Source organism: Ascaphus truei, chromosome 13, assembly GCF_040206685.1.
Source record: "Ascaphus truei isolate aAscTru1 chromosome 13, aAscTru1.hap1, whole genome shotgun sequence".
NCBI lineage: Eukaryota > Metazoa > Chordata > Amphibia > Anura > Ascaphidae > Ascaphus > Ascaphus truei.
Genome location: NC_134495.1, coordinates 11,829,302 through 11,843,675, shown reverse-complemented (window position 1 = coordinate 11,843,675; position 14,374 = coordinate 11,829,302). Strand labels below are relative to the sequence as shown.

At 51.4% G+C, this 14,374-nt stretch overlaps 1 protein-coding gene across 1 annotated transcript in view; it reads left to right on the top strand.

Moving 5' to 3' along the window:
- Positions 1 to 9,543: 9,543 nt before the first annotated feature.
- Positions 9,544 to 14,374, top strand: part of SLC25A1 (solute carrier family 25 member 1) — a 28,350-nt gene continuing 23,519 nt past the window's right edge. The window contains exon 1 of the mRNA XM_075568516.1: positions 9,544 to 10,022. Within this exon, the coding sequence (XP_075424631.1) occupies positions 9,908 to 10,022 (115 nt within the window). The 5' untranslated portion in view covers positions 9,544 to 9,907. The remainder of the gene's footprint in view (positions 10,023 to 14,374) is intronic.

The window sequence follows — 14,374 nt, the reverse complement described above, 5'->3', positions numbered from 1 at the left end:
CATATAGTGACGGAAGCAAAGCCACTTCCAACCAGCACCAACATGTCATTATTGGAGCAGCGCAGTAAAAGGAGATTAGTGCCCCGCGTGTAACCCGCCCGCCTCACTGCAGGAAAGCACCCTCAATCTGATTGGTAGGTGACACCCTCCCTCCCTCCCCCCCCCCAGTGTGCCAGGGATCTCCATCAAATGCAATTGGCTGGTAATCTGGGTGTTTTTAATTCAAGGCTGGGCAACTCCAGCCCCTCCTCACCAACGGGTCTGGTTTTCAGGATATGCCAGCTTCAGCAAAAAGACTTGAGTCACTGATTGAGCCACCTGTGCTCAACAAGGGACTGTTTGAGCCACCGGGGCTGTAGCAGGGATATCCTGAAAACCTGACCTGTTGGTGGTCCGGAGTTGCCCACCCCTGTTTTATTTAACGTCTCCCCGCCTGTTTTGTAGGATTTGACGCGGATGGGTTTTTGGGGAGGTTTTGATTTCTAACCCCCTATTGCCGTTCTCTCTCTCTCTCTCTGCATTCGGCTTGGAGTCCTGACTTATATCACAAGTCAGTGCCCAGCGTTCAGCAGGGGGCACGCTGCACAATGTGTTCACCTCTTCACTGCCGGGTCTGCAGCACATTGCGCAGTGAAAGTGTTAAACACCCCCCCCCCCCCCTCCCCGGGGAGGATTAGCAGTACAATGTAGGAACAAAGGTTGATGACCCAAATGGCCACGTAAATATTGGCTCACAGGTGCGGTAGTGAAGTAGTAGGTACATTTTACAAGGTGTCCAGACTCCGTCCCAGGAAGTATCCCAGAATCCTAGTGGTACAGTGCCCCGTGTCCCGGACGTTCCGCCAGGAAGTATCCCAGAATCCTAGTGGTACAGTGCCCCGTGTCCCGGACGTTCCGCCAGGAAGTATCCCAGAATCCTAGTGGTACAGTGCCCCGTGTCCCGTACGTTCCGCCAGGAAGTATCCCAGAATCCTAGTGGTACAGTGCCCCGTGTCCCGGACGTTCCGCCAGGAAGTATCCCAGAATCCTAGTGGTACCGTGCCCCGTGTCCAGACTCCGTCCCAGGAAGTATCCCAGAATCCTAGTGGTACCGTGCCCCGTGTCCAGACTCCGTCCCAGGAAGTATCCCAGAATCCTAGTGGTACAGTGCCCCGTGTCCCGGACGTTCCGCCAGGAAGTTTCCCAGAATCCTAGTGGTACAGTGCCCCGTGTCCCGGACGTTCCGCCAGGAAGTTTCCCAGAATCCTAGTGGTACAGTGCCCCGTGTCCCGGACGTTCCGCCAGGAAGTTTCCCAGAATCCTAGTGGTACAGTGCCCCGTGTCCCGGACGTTCCGCCAGGAAGTATCCCAGAATCCTAGTGGTACAGTGCCCCGTGTCCCGGACGTTCCGCCAGGAAGTTTCCCAGAATCCTAGTGGTACAGTGCCCCGTGTCCCGGACGTTCCGCCACTTCTTGCAGCATATGTTGTTCTTGCGATTAACCCCTGCACTGCTGGAAGCGACTGGCGTGCGTTACAGCGGTGGCTTTCAACCTTTGCAAAAATTGGGACATTCCACGTGAACCGCAGCATGCCGACACATGCCTGTCATACATGCCCACATACACCTAAACATGCCTGTCATACATGCCCACCATACACCTAAACATGCCTGTCATACACCTAAACATGCCTGTCATACATGCCCACCATACACCTAAACATGCCTGTCATACATGCCCACCATACACCTAAACATGCCTGTCATACACCTAAACATGCCTGTCATACATGCCCACCATACACCTAAACATGCCTGTCATACATGCCTACCATACACCTAAACATGCCTGTCATACATGCCCACCACCGTACACCTATACATGCCCACCATACACCTACACACGCCTGTCATACATGCCCACCATACACCTATACATGCCCACCATACACCTAAACATGCCTGTCATACATGCCCACCATACACCTAAACATGCCTGTCATACATGCCCACCATACACCTATACATGCCTGTCATACATGCCCACCATACACCTATACATGCCTGTCATACACGCCCACCATACACCTATACATGCCTGTCATACACGCCCACCATACACCTATACATGCCTGTCATACATGCCCACCATACACCTATACATGCCTGTCATACATGCCCACCATACACCTATACATGCCTGTCATACATGCCCACCATACACCTATACATGCCTGTCATACACGCCCACCATACACCTGTAAATGCCTGTCATACACGCCCACCATACACCTATACATGCCTCATACACGCCCACCATACACCTATACATGCCTGTCATACACGCCCACCATACACCTATACATGCCTGTCATACACCTATACATGCCTGTCATACACGCCCACCATACACCTATACATGCCTGTCATACACGCCCACCATACACCTATACATGCCTGTCATACACGCCCACCATACACCTATACATGCCTGTCATACACGCCCACCATACACCTATACATGCCTGTCATACACCCCACCATACACCTATACATGCCTGTCATACACGCCCACCATACACCTATACATGCCTGTCATACACGCCCACCATACACCTATACATGCCTGTCATACACGCCCACCATACACCTATACATGGCTGTCATACACGCCCACCATACACCTATACATGGCTGTCATACCCGCCCACCATACACCTATACATGGCTGTCATACCCGCCCACCATACACCTATACATGCCTGTCATACACGCCCACCATACACCTGTAAATGCCTGTCATACACGCCCACCATACACCTATACATGCCTGTCATACACGCCCACCATACACCTATACATGCCTGTCATACACGCCCACCATACACCTATACATGCCTGTCATACACCTATACATGCCTGTCATACACGCCCACCATACACCTATACATGCCTGTCATACACCTATACATGCCTGTCATACACGCCCACCATACACCTATACATGCCTGTCATACACGCCCACCATACACCTATACATGGCTGTCATACCCGCCCACCATACACCTATACATGCCGGTCATACACGCCCACCATACACCTATACATGGCTGTCATACACGCCCACCATACACCTAAACACGCGCTTTGTAGTAGGGTGTATGTTTAACACGGATTTCGAACATTACAATAGAATGTGTTTTTTTTTAAATTACATTAAACAGTTTTGCAAAAGAGAGCGACCGTCTTCAACAGACAAATCTGCATTAACTAGAGCGTTTTCGTGGAAGCCCTGGCCACGGGACTGCAGGGGGCCACAGAACACAGGTTGAAAACCACTGCATTAGAGACCCCTCCAGCACTGATGGGGTTAAATGCTGAGGTGGCCCCTTTAATCCTAGGTCTATATCGCACATGCAGCCCCTTGGGTGCTTCACCCTGAGCTGGAAGGGTTAACCAGTGATTTGCCGGTCCCTTCGGTATTGAATGGGTTAATGAGTAGAGAGGAGGGGCATACAGTGAGAAGGTGTCCCAGCGTCCATTCTGCGCTTCTCCCCTTGCACGGTGACCGGAACGACATCCAGCCCAACCGCTGCAGGGAGCAATAATCACTGGTGTAGGGTTAGACCGGTTGGTAGCAACCGGGGGGCGTTGTATGGAGATCAGACCCCCGGATTGTCAACGACAGGTTTTCCCCATTAAGTGTTGGAGATGTCCAGGTAGAGACCTGTGGGGGGAGGGAACCCCCAACAGTGGAGGGATTCAGGAGAGCCCCTAAATATACAGGAAAGGCACCACGGCTTCTCTAACACCCAACCCGGTTACTCCCGAGTCCTCGCTTCTGACGTTCTCGGGCCCCTCATTGTTGCTGGGCTCCAGATTGTATAGAGCGCGCTGTTTTCAAAATCTCTTTGTTACCAGGAGCTGGTTCTGATCCAGTTGGTTTTACTTCCTTATCCTCCCAGGTTCTGGTTCGCCCTTTAGTGCCAGACGGGCTCACCGGGGCAATGCCGCCCACTGCTGCTGAAGGGGGTTGTTCAATGGACCTGGGCAGGTGTGGACCTGTTTGCAAAATCCAGAACCGAAGTCCATACCTGAAGTCAAAGAACAGGATGGGTCCAGCGCAGGGGTGGGCAACTCCAGTCCTCAAAGGCCACCAACAGGTCAGGTTTTCAGGATATCTCGGTTTTGACACAGGTGGCTCAATCAGTCCCTGCTTCAGCACAGGTGGCTCAGTCTTCGGCTGAGCCACCTTTGCTGAAGCAGGGATATCCTGAAAACCTGACCTGTTGGTGGCCCTTGGACTGAAGTTGTCCACCGCTGCTGTCTGTAACCTCATTCTCAATAAGGTATCCTCCTCTGATGCATCTTATAGGGGGACTAGGCGTTAATATGTATATCATTGTGCTGCGCTGAACCAGCTTGGGTATTCACTCATCACCTCAATTTACTTTCATTTAGTTTCATTTTTGAATTATTCTTTTGAGTTCTCGTGTTTACGCGGTGCCGTTTTTTTTCTTTTTTTCACCCCCCATTTTCCTTAACATTTTATGTACTGAAGTTAGATTGCTCTGTATAATTTATGGCTTCTGAATATTGTGCTAATCATGAAATATTATAAAGAAAAGTCTGATTATAAATGTGGAAGCGGAGACGTGCTGTGTCCGTTTTGTGTTCTGGGCATTTAACTCCTCGGGTGCAATCGACGGGTTCAAAGTGGAATCTGTACAAGAAAATGTTCATGAGAAACAGAATTGTGAAGCTTTGTTTGAAATATACCACATTTTTCTGTCTGGCCTCCATTGAGATTATAAGTGAGTAAATACTGGCTCTGATCACCTCCGCCAACCATCTTTAAATATGATGAATCATAGAAAGAGAAGAATAAATATAGACAATTTAATTCTTAAAAAGAAAGTGACTTACAATGTAATGTCATTGTTTTCACTTTCCCCCTGTGTGTTGTGTAGTGTAGCTATGTGTTGTGTAGCTATGTGTTGTGTAGCTATGTGTTGTGTAGCTGTTAATGCACACGGCTGTTGTGCAACGTATTTCTGCACATATGCATGTTTGAAGTTGATGGGATAATAACACATAATTGCATGCACTCCAGGTAATGCTCAGAGGTGCGCTCTTAAAGAGTTGCTGGGTCCCTGATTAGCAACCAGAAAAACAAGTCACTCTGCCCCTAGGGCCGAGCTCATGGCGGCGCTACGTGCGTGCGCTTGCGTCTGCGCGCACTTCCAGGACTCTTACCTGATTGCCTATGGTAGTTCCTCAAGTGTCCGCGGCGCTGCGCGCGTCAACGCCGCTACATTCTGCCCCCGCTACATTCTGCCCCCGCTACATTCTGCCCCTGCTACATTCTGCCCCTGCTACATTCTGCCCCCGCTACTCAAATTGAGATTTCGGGCTGCAGTCACGTGATGTCAGCGTCACGTGAGCTGGTTCAGCCAATGAGGGCGGACCAGCTCTGTGATGTGTTTGCCCCCACCCAATCTCCTGCAGCTAGCGCACACATCGCTGGGGCTGCAGGAGTGCGCGTGTGGTGGCGCCACAACCATGAGCTCGGCCTAAGGCTTATAATATAGTGCGCGCACGGCGTTGCACGTGGCGTGGGCGTTTTGTTTGCAGAGGGTATGCGGTGACGCGCGTGGCTATGACGTCACAGCACTAGGCCGGGCCGTGATTGGTTCATAGCGTGGCGCGGCGACAGCGCGAAAATACAATTCTCTTGTCTTTTCTCTGGTCTGCCGCGCCATGGCTCACGGCTGTGTGCGCGTCCCACAGCTAATTATAATTGACGCGCGTGCGCAAGCACTATATTAAAGCCCTAACAATGTAAAACATAACCCCTGCCAGGCTTTGCTGCTGATAGGGGTCAGGGACAGACGCCAATACGATAAGACACCCAGACTTCGCGCGCACACACGGATGTAATTCCCGGGATTTCCCAGGGCCACAGCCCCAATTCTACCCCCGGATTTGTTGAGGCCTTAAGCTCCTCTGGCAGCAAAAGGGGTGCGACGAGTCTTCTTAAATACGAATATTTTCACGTCCCCGGTTCTTTCAACAAACCCCGCCGTGTTTTTTCATTTAGTCGCAGGTTTACGTGTCGTGATCTATAGTATTTCTGGCTGGTCAGACGCGAAAAGGAGACGCGAGATTCTGCGCAAACCGTGAAAGTGCTCTGGGAATCGTATTGCAAAGCGTCACCGTCTTGCAGGACAGATGTGGTGGAAACACAGTCTTACTTGTGCCGACACACCTGTAGTGTATTGTGTGTGTGGAGCAGGGAAGGGGTTAATTTGTACAGGATGCACTAAACCCCGCCCCAGACGGCACCGCCTCCTATCTGCTGAGACGCCGGTGCCGCGTTACCCCCTCCTTCCCGGCTCGGGCGTGGCTCCGATATCCTGCTCATTACAAGGTGCGCTGAGCGGTATTGGCAGGGGGCAAAAGTTTCAGTGCTGCAGAAACCAAGAGGGTGACTGGGCCTCTCCGAGCTCAGGGTGACACACGGGGGACTTGCGCTCCTCCCATCATAGGGCGACAGACAGAAGGGACCTAATAGCCCAATAACCCTGCCAAGGTGACTGTTACGGGAGCGACCTATGACCCACCTAATCTGGCCCATGTGACCACTGACACCTAGTCATGTTACCCTAGTTGGGGCGTTAGTCCCAGTGACAGTTGCTGCATTGAAGCTATTCATACTAATTTATCATAGACATTTTAAGTTATGGTGGGTGAAGAAAGTGATAAGAAACCTCCACTGTTGGCATATAGCAAATAAAAATATCACTTGTGAGCACATTCACATGTATCAGACAGGTCTGCAACCCTGCCTTTCACCATTATCACCCAGCATACAGCGCTTCCACTGCAGCAAGGGATTCTGGGAAATGACATGCAAATGAGTACACCATGTCACATTTTGCCTGCAATCCAATTTTACATGGAACCCTTATAAACTAATGCTCGAACATGCGGTCCCAAGGATTCTCGCTCTGAGGGGGGGTAACTCTAGTCCTCAAGGGCCACCAACAGGCCAGGTTTTCAGGATGGCCTTGCTTCATTACAGGTGGCTCAGTCTTTGATTGATTGAGTCACCTGTGCTGAAGCTGGGATATCCTTAAAAACCTGGCCTGTTGGTGGCCCTTGAGCACTGGAGTTGCCCACCCCCTGCTCTAAAGTGTCACAATCACATCTGCAGAGCTGACACACACACACTCTCTCTCTCTCTCTCCCCTCTCTCTCCTTCTCTCTCTCCTTCTCTCTCTCCTTCTCTCTCTCCTTCTTCTTCTTCTGGAACCAGGGTCACATGTGGGATGTGAGTGAGCCCAGTGGCTTAACTCATCCCCTTTTGAGAGCACACAGAGTCCTTTTATTTTCTTCACCTTTTAATGGGGGAGTCAAAAACAATTATAAAGGGTACTTGCAGATGGTAATGTGTGGTGAGAGGGTGCTTCTCTATGAAGGTGCTCTGTTATGGGGGGGACGGTAAAAAAAGGATGGCCTTGCAGGGGTGTAATGGAGGAAGCATGTACTCACTAAGCCAGCTAGTTAGATCTGAAGCACATGTCCTGTGACAAACAGGAAGGGTCTAAGGACCAAAGTAACTGCTATAAAGGCGGGGGCGCAAGCTGGACTAAACCAACCTTCTAGCTAAAGAGATTGGAAGGTTGCCAGGGCAACCAACTTAGGCCGTGCCTATAGTGCCGTTGCCACCGGCGAAAGTTATATTTCGCCGGGCGGCGGCGTTGCGTAATTCTGGCAATTTGATTGGTTCAAGGGCCGTCATGTGACGCGACAGCCCTGGAAAAATCACATTTTTCCCGGCTAAGTTTTCGCTCCGTTGCTTTGTCGCCGTCGCGCGCACTATTAGTGCACGCGGCGGCAGCGGCAATGCTTTTGTTTGCGGGCGACGTCGCGTCGCCGGCACTATAAGCGCGGCCTATGGCTGTGTGAGGGACGTTGCCTTTACGCATGCTGCTGGAACAGGAGAAAAACATGCAGCCAAACAAGGGAGGCGGGAATGGTCAAAACTGCAAAGGGAGGCAGAAAATGTGTAGCCCTGTAACCAGGACACTGCTCACACAACCTCACACAACCTCACACAACCTGCCGCTGGGCCCCTCTGCTGCATGATGCACAATGCTCTAAATACATAACTTGGGACTCAATGTATGTCTTGCACAACACCCACTGATACACTGTGGATTTCATTGTGTCGCAAGTTGTTTATTTAGAGCATTGTGTTACACAATTCAGTATCATTACTCTGTTGTGTTGTGCCTGTGAGTAATCATTGTGCTGCCAGTGGCAGTAAGTCATGCAGTGTTGTAATTCTGTAGAAATGCCATTGTGTGGTTTTCTAGTTATTTGTGCGCTGTGTGATGGCTTCATTGTGCAATTTGTGTTACACAGTAGTTGTGGAACTTTCACCAACCTTTTGTGTAGCTGTGTGTAATTGTGTCCCCATAGTTTGTGTTCTATGTATTTGTGTGTAAGTATGTGTATAGCTGTCATTGTGTCCCTGTGTTTGTGCATGTGTTCCTGTGCATGGTATGTACAGTAGCAGTGCCCCTGTGTATAGTGATGTCCCAGTGTATACAGTAGTAGTTTCCCTGTGTATAGTGGTGTGTCCTTGTGCATACAGCAGTAGTGTCCCTGTGAATAGTGATGATGTCCCTGTGTATACAGTAGTTGTGTGTGTATATAGTGATGTCCCTGTGTTTAGTGATGATGTCCCTGTGTATAGAGTAGTAGTGTGTGTATATAGTGATGTCACTGTGTATAGTGATGATGTCCCTGTGTATATATACAGTAGTAGTGTGTGTATATAGTGATGTCCCTGTGTATACAGTAGTGTGTGTATATAGTGATGTCCCTGTGTATAGTGATGATGTCCCTGTGTATATATACAGTAGTAGTGTGTATATAGTGATGTCCCTGTGTATACAGTAGTAGTGTGTATATAGTGATGTCCCTGTGTATACAGTAGTAGTGTGTATATAGTGATGTCCCTGTGTATACAGTAGTAGTGTGTATATAGTGATGTCCCTGTGTATATAGTGATGTCCCTGTGTATAGTGATGATGTCCCTGTGTATATAGTAGTAGTGTGTATATAGTGATGTCCCTGTGTATATAGTGATGTCCCTGTGTATACAGTAGTAGTGTGTATATAGTGATGTCCCTGTGTATTATATAGTGATGTCCCTGTGTATATAGTAGTAGTGTGTATATAGTGATGTCCCTGTGTATACAGTAGTAGTGTGTATATAGTGATGTCCCTGTGTATACAGTAGTAGTGTGTATATAGTGATGTCCCTGTGTATATAGTGATGTCCCTGTGTATAGTGATGATGTCCCTGTGTATACAGTAGTAGTGTGTATATAGTGATGTCCCTGTGTATTATATAGTGATGTCCCTGTGTATATAGTAGTAGTGTGTATATAGTGATGTCCCTGTGTATACTGCAGTTGTAGTAGTGCCGACTCCTCCCCCGGGCGGTGCTGGTTCTGTGCTTCCCCCGGACGGGGCGCGGCTCAGGGAGGGAGGGAAACCCGGACACAGCGCTGCTCCTCTCCTCTCTCTCCCTGCAGCGCAGCTCCATCTCTCTCCCTGCAGCGCTGCTCCTATCCCTGCAGCCGCTGCTCCTATCCCTGCAGCCGCTGCTCCCTCTCTCCCTGCAGCCGCTGCTCCTCTACCCTCTCTCCCTGCAGCGCTGCTCCTCTCTCCCTGCAGCCCCTGCTCCCTCTCTCTCCCTGCAGGCGCTGCTCCTCTCTCCCTGCAGCCCCTGCTCCCTCTCCCTCTGCAGGCGCTGCTCCCTCTCTCCCTGCAGCCCCTGCTCCCTCTCTCCCTGCAGGCGCTGCTCCCTCTCTCCCTGCAGCGCTGCTCCCTCTCTCCCTGCAGCCCCTGCCATGTACCCCCAGCCCGGTTCCCCTCTCTCTGTCCCCCCCGGGCTCCGCTATCTGGCAGCCGCTGCCCCCGCAGGGAGCCCCAAACTCACCCACCCGGGGAAAGCCATCCTAGCAGGTGAGTGACACTAATGTGCCATCTCTGTGTGTCACACTGACATGCCATGTGTGTGTGACACTGTGACATGCCATGTGTGTGTGACACTGTGACATGCATGTGTGTGTGTGACACTGACATGCCGTGTGTGTGTGACACTGACATGCCGTGTGTGTGTGACACTGACATGCCGTGTTGTGTGTGACACTGACATGCCGTGTGTGAAACTGCCATGCCTGTGTCTGTGTGACATACCATGTCTGTGTCCCTTTGTGAGACACCGACATGCTGGGTTTGTGTGTGTGTGTGTGTGTGTGCTGTGTGTGATATTCAGTCTGTGTCTGTGTCTGACACTGGCGTGTGTGTATATATTGTATGTTTTGTTGGTAATTCTTGTCTCACTACACATTGCTGATTGTGTGTATCTGTATATTTGTCGTGCTCTGCATTAAGTGGCTGTTACCAAAACCTCATAACTTTGTTACTGTCACCAGCACCCCCTCCCTGTGTGTAACTATCCCCCCCTCCCTGTGTGTAACTATCCCCCCCTCCCTGTGTGTAACTATCCCCCCCTCCCTGTGTGTAACTATCCCCCCCCTCCCTGTGTGTAACTATCCCCCCCTCCCTGTGTGTAACTATCCCCCCCTCCCTGTGTGTAACTATCCCCCCTCCCTGTGTGTAACTATCCCTCCTGTCATATTTTGGGGACAGGAGTAGAAACCTCCAACCCTTTCAGGGCAGGTATAGATAAGTGAGTGATGAAGGGCAGGTCCCAGCCCGGAGGTGTAGATGTCACAGACAGGGGGATGTGACATTTTTGTAACTATGGGGAGCATTCCCCTGTGACTGGGTGATGTGACACTGCATAGTATGAATAGGTGGGAGGCCGGTCTGTCCTGTTGTGTTCGCCTGCTGTCACTGTGCAACACTGTCACTCCGCAGAGCATCGCGTCCCCTACCTGTCGCTCTATCCCTGCTGTCACTGTGCAACACTGTCACTCCGCAGAGCATCGCGTCCCCTACCTGTCGCTCTATCCCTGCTGTCACTGTGCAACACTGTCACTCCGCAGAGCATCGCGTCCCCTACCTGTCGCACAATCCCTGCTGTCACTGGGCAACACTGTCACTCTGCAGAGCATCGCGTCCCCTACCTGTCGCACAATCCCTGCTGTCACTGGGCAACAAGCAGCCGTGTCACTCCGCAGAGCATCGCGTCCCCTACCTGTCGCACAATCCCTGCTGTCACTGGGCAACACTGTCACTCTGCAGAGCATCATGTTCCCTACCTGTCACACAATCCCTGCTGTCACTGTGCAACACTGTCACTCCGCAGAGCATTGCGTCCCCTACCTGTCGCACAATCCCTGCTGTCACTGTGCAACACTCCCACTCCGCAGAGCATCGCGTCCCCTACCTGTCACACAATCCCTTTGCTTTGACAGTGGCCTGTGACAGGGCTAGCCACAATACATGGAGTGTGTGTGTGTGTCACAAATTTCTAGTTTTAGTTTAGGTGAAGTAATAAGGGGACAAGGTCATTTAAAAGCCCCGTCAAGAAACTCAACAGTGAGACTCTCAAAAAGCAGTGGTACTGTGTCTGGTTCAATAATAGCACCAGGGCCTACAGCGTTATAAAGGGTTAACATCCTACACCTTGTGGTTGTGGTGTGTCGTTATGGGGGATTAGGTGTGGGGTGGATATTTAGGGGAGGGGGTGACCTTGAGCCTGGACCTGAACCCCCTGTATTCGATTCTTTTAGTGGCGTAATAAATGCATTGATTTGCAGGTAAATTATTGTGTAAAAGGAAAAATAAATGCCCCAAGTCTCTGTGATCCCGGGGTAACCTAACAAACAAAGTGCTCACTTCACGCTGCAAAATGAGCTGGCACGGGTTAACCACTTCACCGCTGGATGGGGTGTGCAAGGTAGGGGTGCTGTTTCCATGCTGGGAGGATTAACCCCTTCCAGGGGAGTTACATGGAGCCCTCCTCCTAGGGCCCAGATCAGGTAACATTCCCGGGGTGGAAGGGTTAAGTCCTACAGGGGTGCGCAAACATTATAACATCTGTGCCTTGTAGATTTACCTACATCATACTCCTATATAGACTTGGGCCCAAACCCACACACGGTGCTAAGCTTTAGCACGCCTCCATTCATATACGTGGGAGTGAAGGCGTACATTAGCAGCCTTTGGTGGATCTAAGCCTCGGTGTCCCAGCATCCTTCATGCTTTGTAAAGGGACCCCCAAACCGCTCACACACAGACCCCCGCAGACCTGTAAGTCTCCCATTATTCACGTTTAGATTGCTAGCTCTGCAGGGCAGGAACTCCCTAACGCCTGTAGTTTGACTTCCTGCTTAATGCACTTGTGTCTCTTTGTATATAACCTCCCTGTCCTGTCTGTAGTGTAACTGTAAAGTGCTGCATACATTCGTGGCGGTACATATATAACTTCATGCATATGAGTGAGTGTCCGTGAGCACTGCACTGAGCAACTGCTAGGAGATTAGGAGGAGCAGAGTCCACGTTTGGCCCGTGGGATGTTATTTGAAGAATCGAGAGAGAGAGAGAGCTGTAATGTCCCTCTCCCTTCTCTTCCCCCCCTCCTTCTCCCTTCCCTTCTGTAATGTCCCTGCCCCCCCACCACCCTCTCCCTTCCCCCCAGTAATGTCCCTGTGTGTCCCCGACCCTCTCCCCTGTAATGTCCCAATGTCCCTGTCCCCCCCACTCTCCCCTGTAATTTCCCTCCCCCCTGTAATGTCCCTGTCCCCCCCACCCTCTCCCTTCCCCCTGTAATGTCCCTGTCCCCCCCCCACTCTCCCCTGTAATTTCCCTCCGACCCCCCTCTCCCCTCCCCCCTGTAATATCCCTGTGTCCCCCCACCCTCTCCCCTCCCCCTGTAATGTCCCTGTCCCCCCCCACTCTCCCCTGTAATGTCCCTGTCCCCCCCCCCCACTCTCCCCTGTAATTTCCCTCCCACCCCCCTCTCCCCTCCCCCCTGTAATGTCCCTGTCCCTGTCTTGCTAATATCTGCTGTCACCTTTGTACCTGCAATCGGGGAAAAAACAAGAGAGACCGACCATAATAGAGTCAAAGGTCGCGAGGCAGTTAGAGGGGGGGGGGGGCCCTCTTAACGCTGGCACTCTGTCAGGAAAGGGTTAACCCCTGAAATGCCTTTGCTGCATTATAAAAGAACACGTGAAGATGCTGTTGGATGTCACTGACGTGTTCAGAGCTGGGGTTGTCTGTCCATCAGCAGCCGTGCGATGGGTGACCGTCTGTGGTTTCCAAGTGTCCAGTATAGAACCGGACTGTCCTGTATTTGGACACTGTCCAGTAAAAAATGAGAAGTAATACTGGACGTGTGTGTGTGTGTGTGTGTGTGTGTGTGTGTGTGTGTGTGTGTGTGTGTGTGTGTGTGTGTGTGTGTGTGTGTGTGTGTGTGTGTGTGTATATACCGGTATTACCTGCGTTACCCAGCAGCAGCCAATCAGGAGGAGGTGTCAGGAGTCTGGGGGTGGGGCCAAGGAGAGGAGGAAACCGCATGGAGTGCAGAGCTGTGTGTCTGTGTCTCTCTCGAGCGTGTGTCACTTTTCACCATTGTGCCCAGTACTTTTGGAGAAGCCGCCTGGCACCCTAGTGACACAATTTGTGAATATATGGGACGTTCTGATCCAGTGGCTCCGATGAATGGTCTGTCCGGGGGAATTTATCACTGCTCTTGTGCCATCAACTGTAATGAGCTGCAGGTTCGGAGCAGTGACCAATACAAGCGAAAGACAGGGCAAGGGGCGCTCATCTCTGAGTTCCCCACACTGCGTGCGTGTGCGTGCGTGTGCGTGCGTGTGCGTGCGTGTGCGTGCGCGTGCGTGTGCGTGTGCGTGCGTGTGCGTGCGTGTGTCGCTCACAGATGTACAAGGGTTGAGTTTTGACTAAACCTTTTTTCACTGTTGTTTTTCCCCTGTGTCTGCTGGCATCTCTCTCCCTCTACTCTCTCCGTCCTCTCCTTCTCCTCTCTCTCTCACCTCCCTCTCTCTCCCCTCCCCTCCCTCTCTCCCCTCCCATCCCTCTCTCCCCTCCCTCTCTCCCCTCCCATCCCTCTCTCCTCTTCCTCTCTCCCTCTCCATCCTCTCTCTCTTCTCTCTCCCTCCTCTCCTCTCTTCTCTCTCCCTCCTCTCCTCTCTTTCTTCCCTCCTCTCCTCTCTTTCTTCCCTCCTCTCCTCTCTTTCTTCCCTCCTCTCCTCTCTTTCTTCCCTCCTCTCCTCTCTTTCTTCCCTCCTCTCCTCTCTTTCTTCCCTCCTCTCCCCCCCTCTCCCCCTCGTATACAGGGTTGTGTAGGTAGACACACACATATATACACCTCCCCTCCT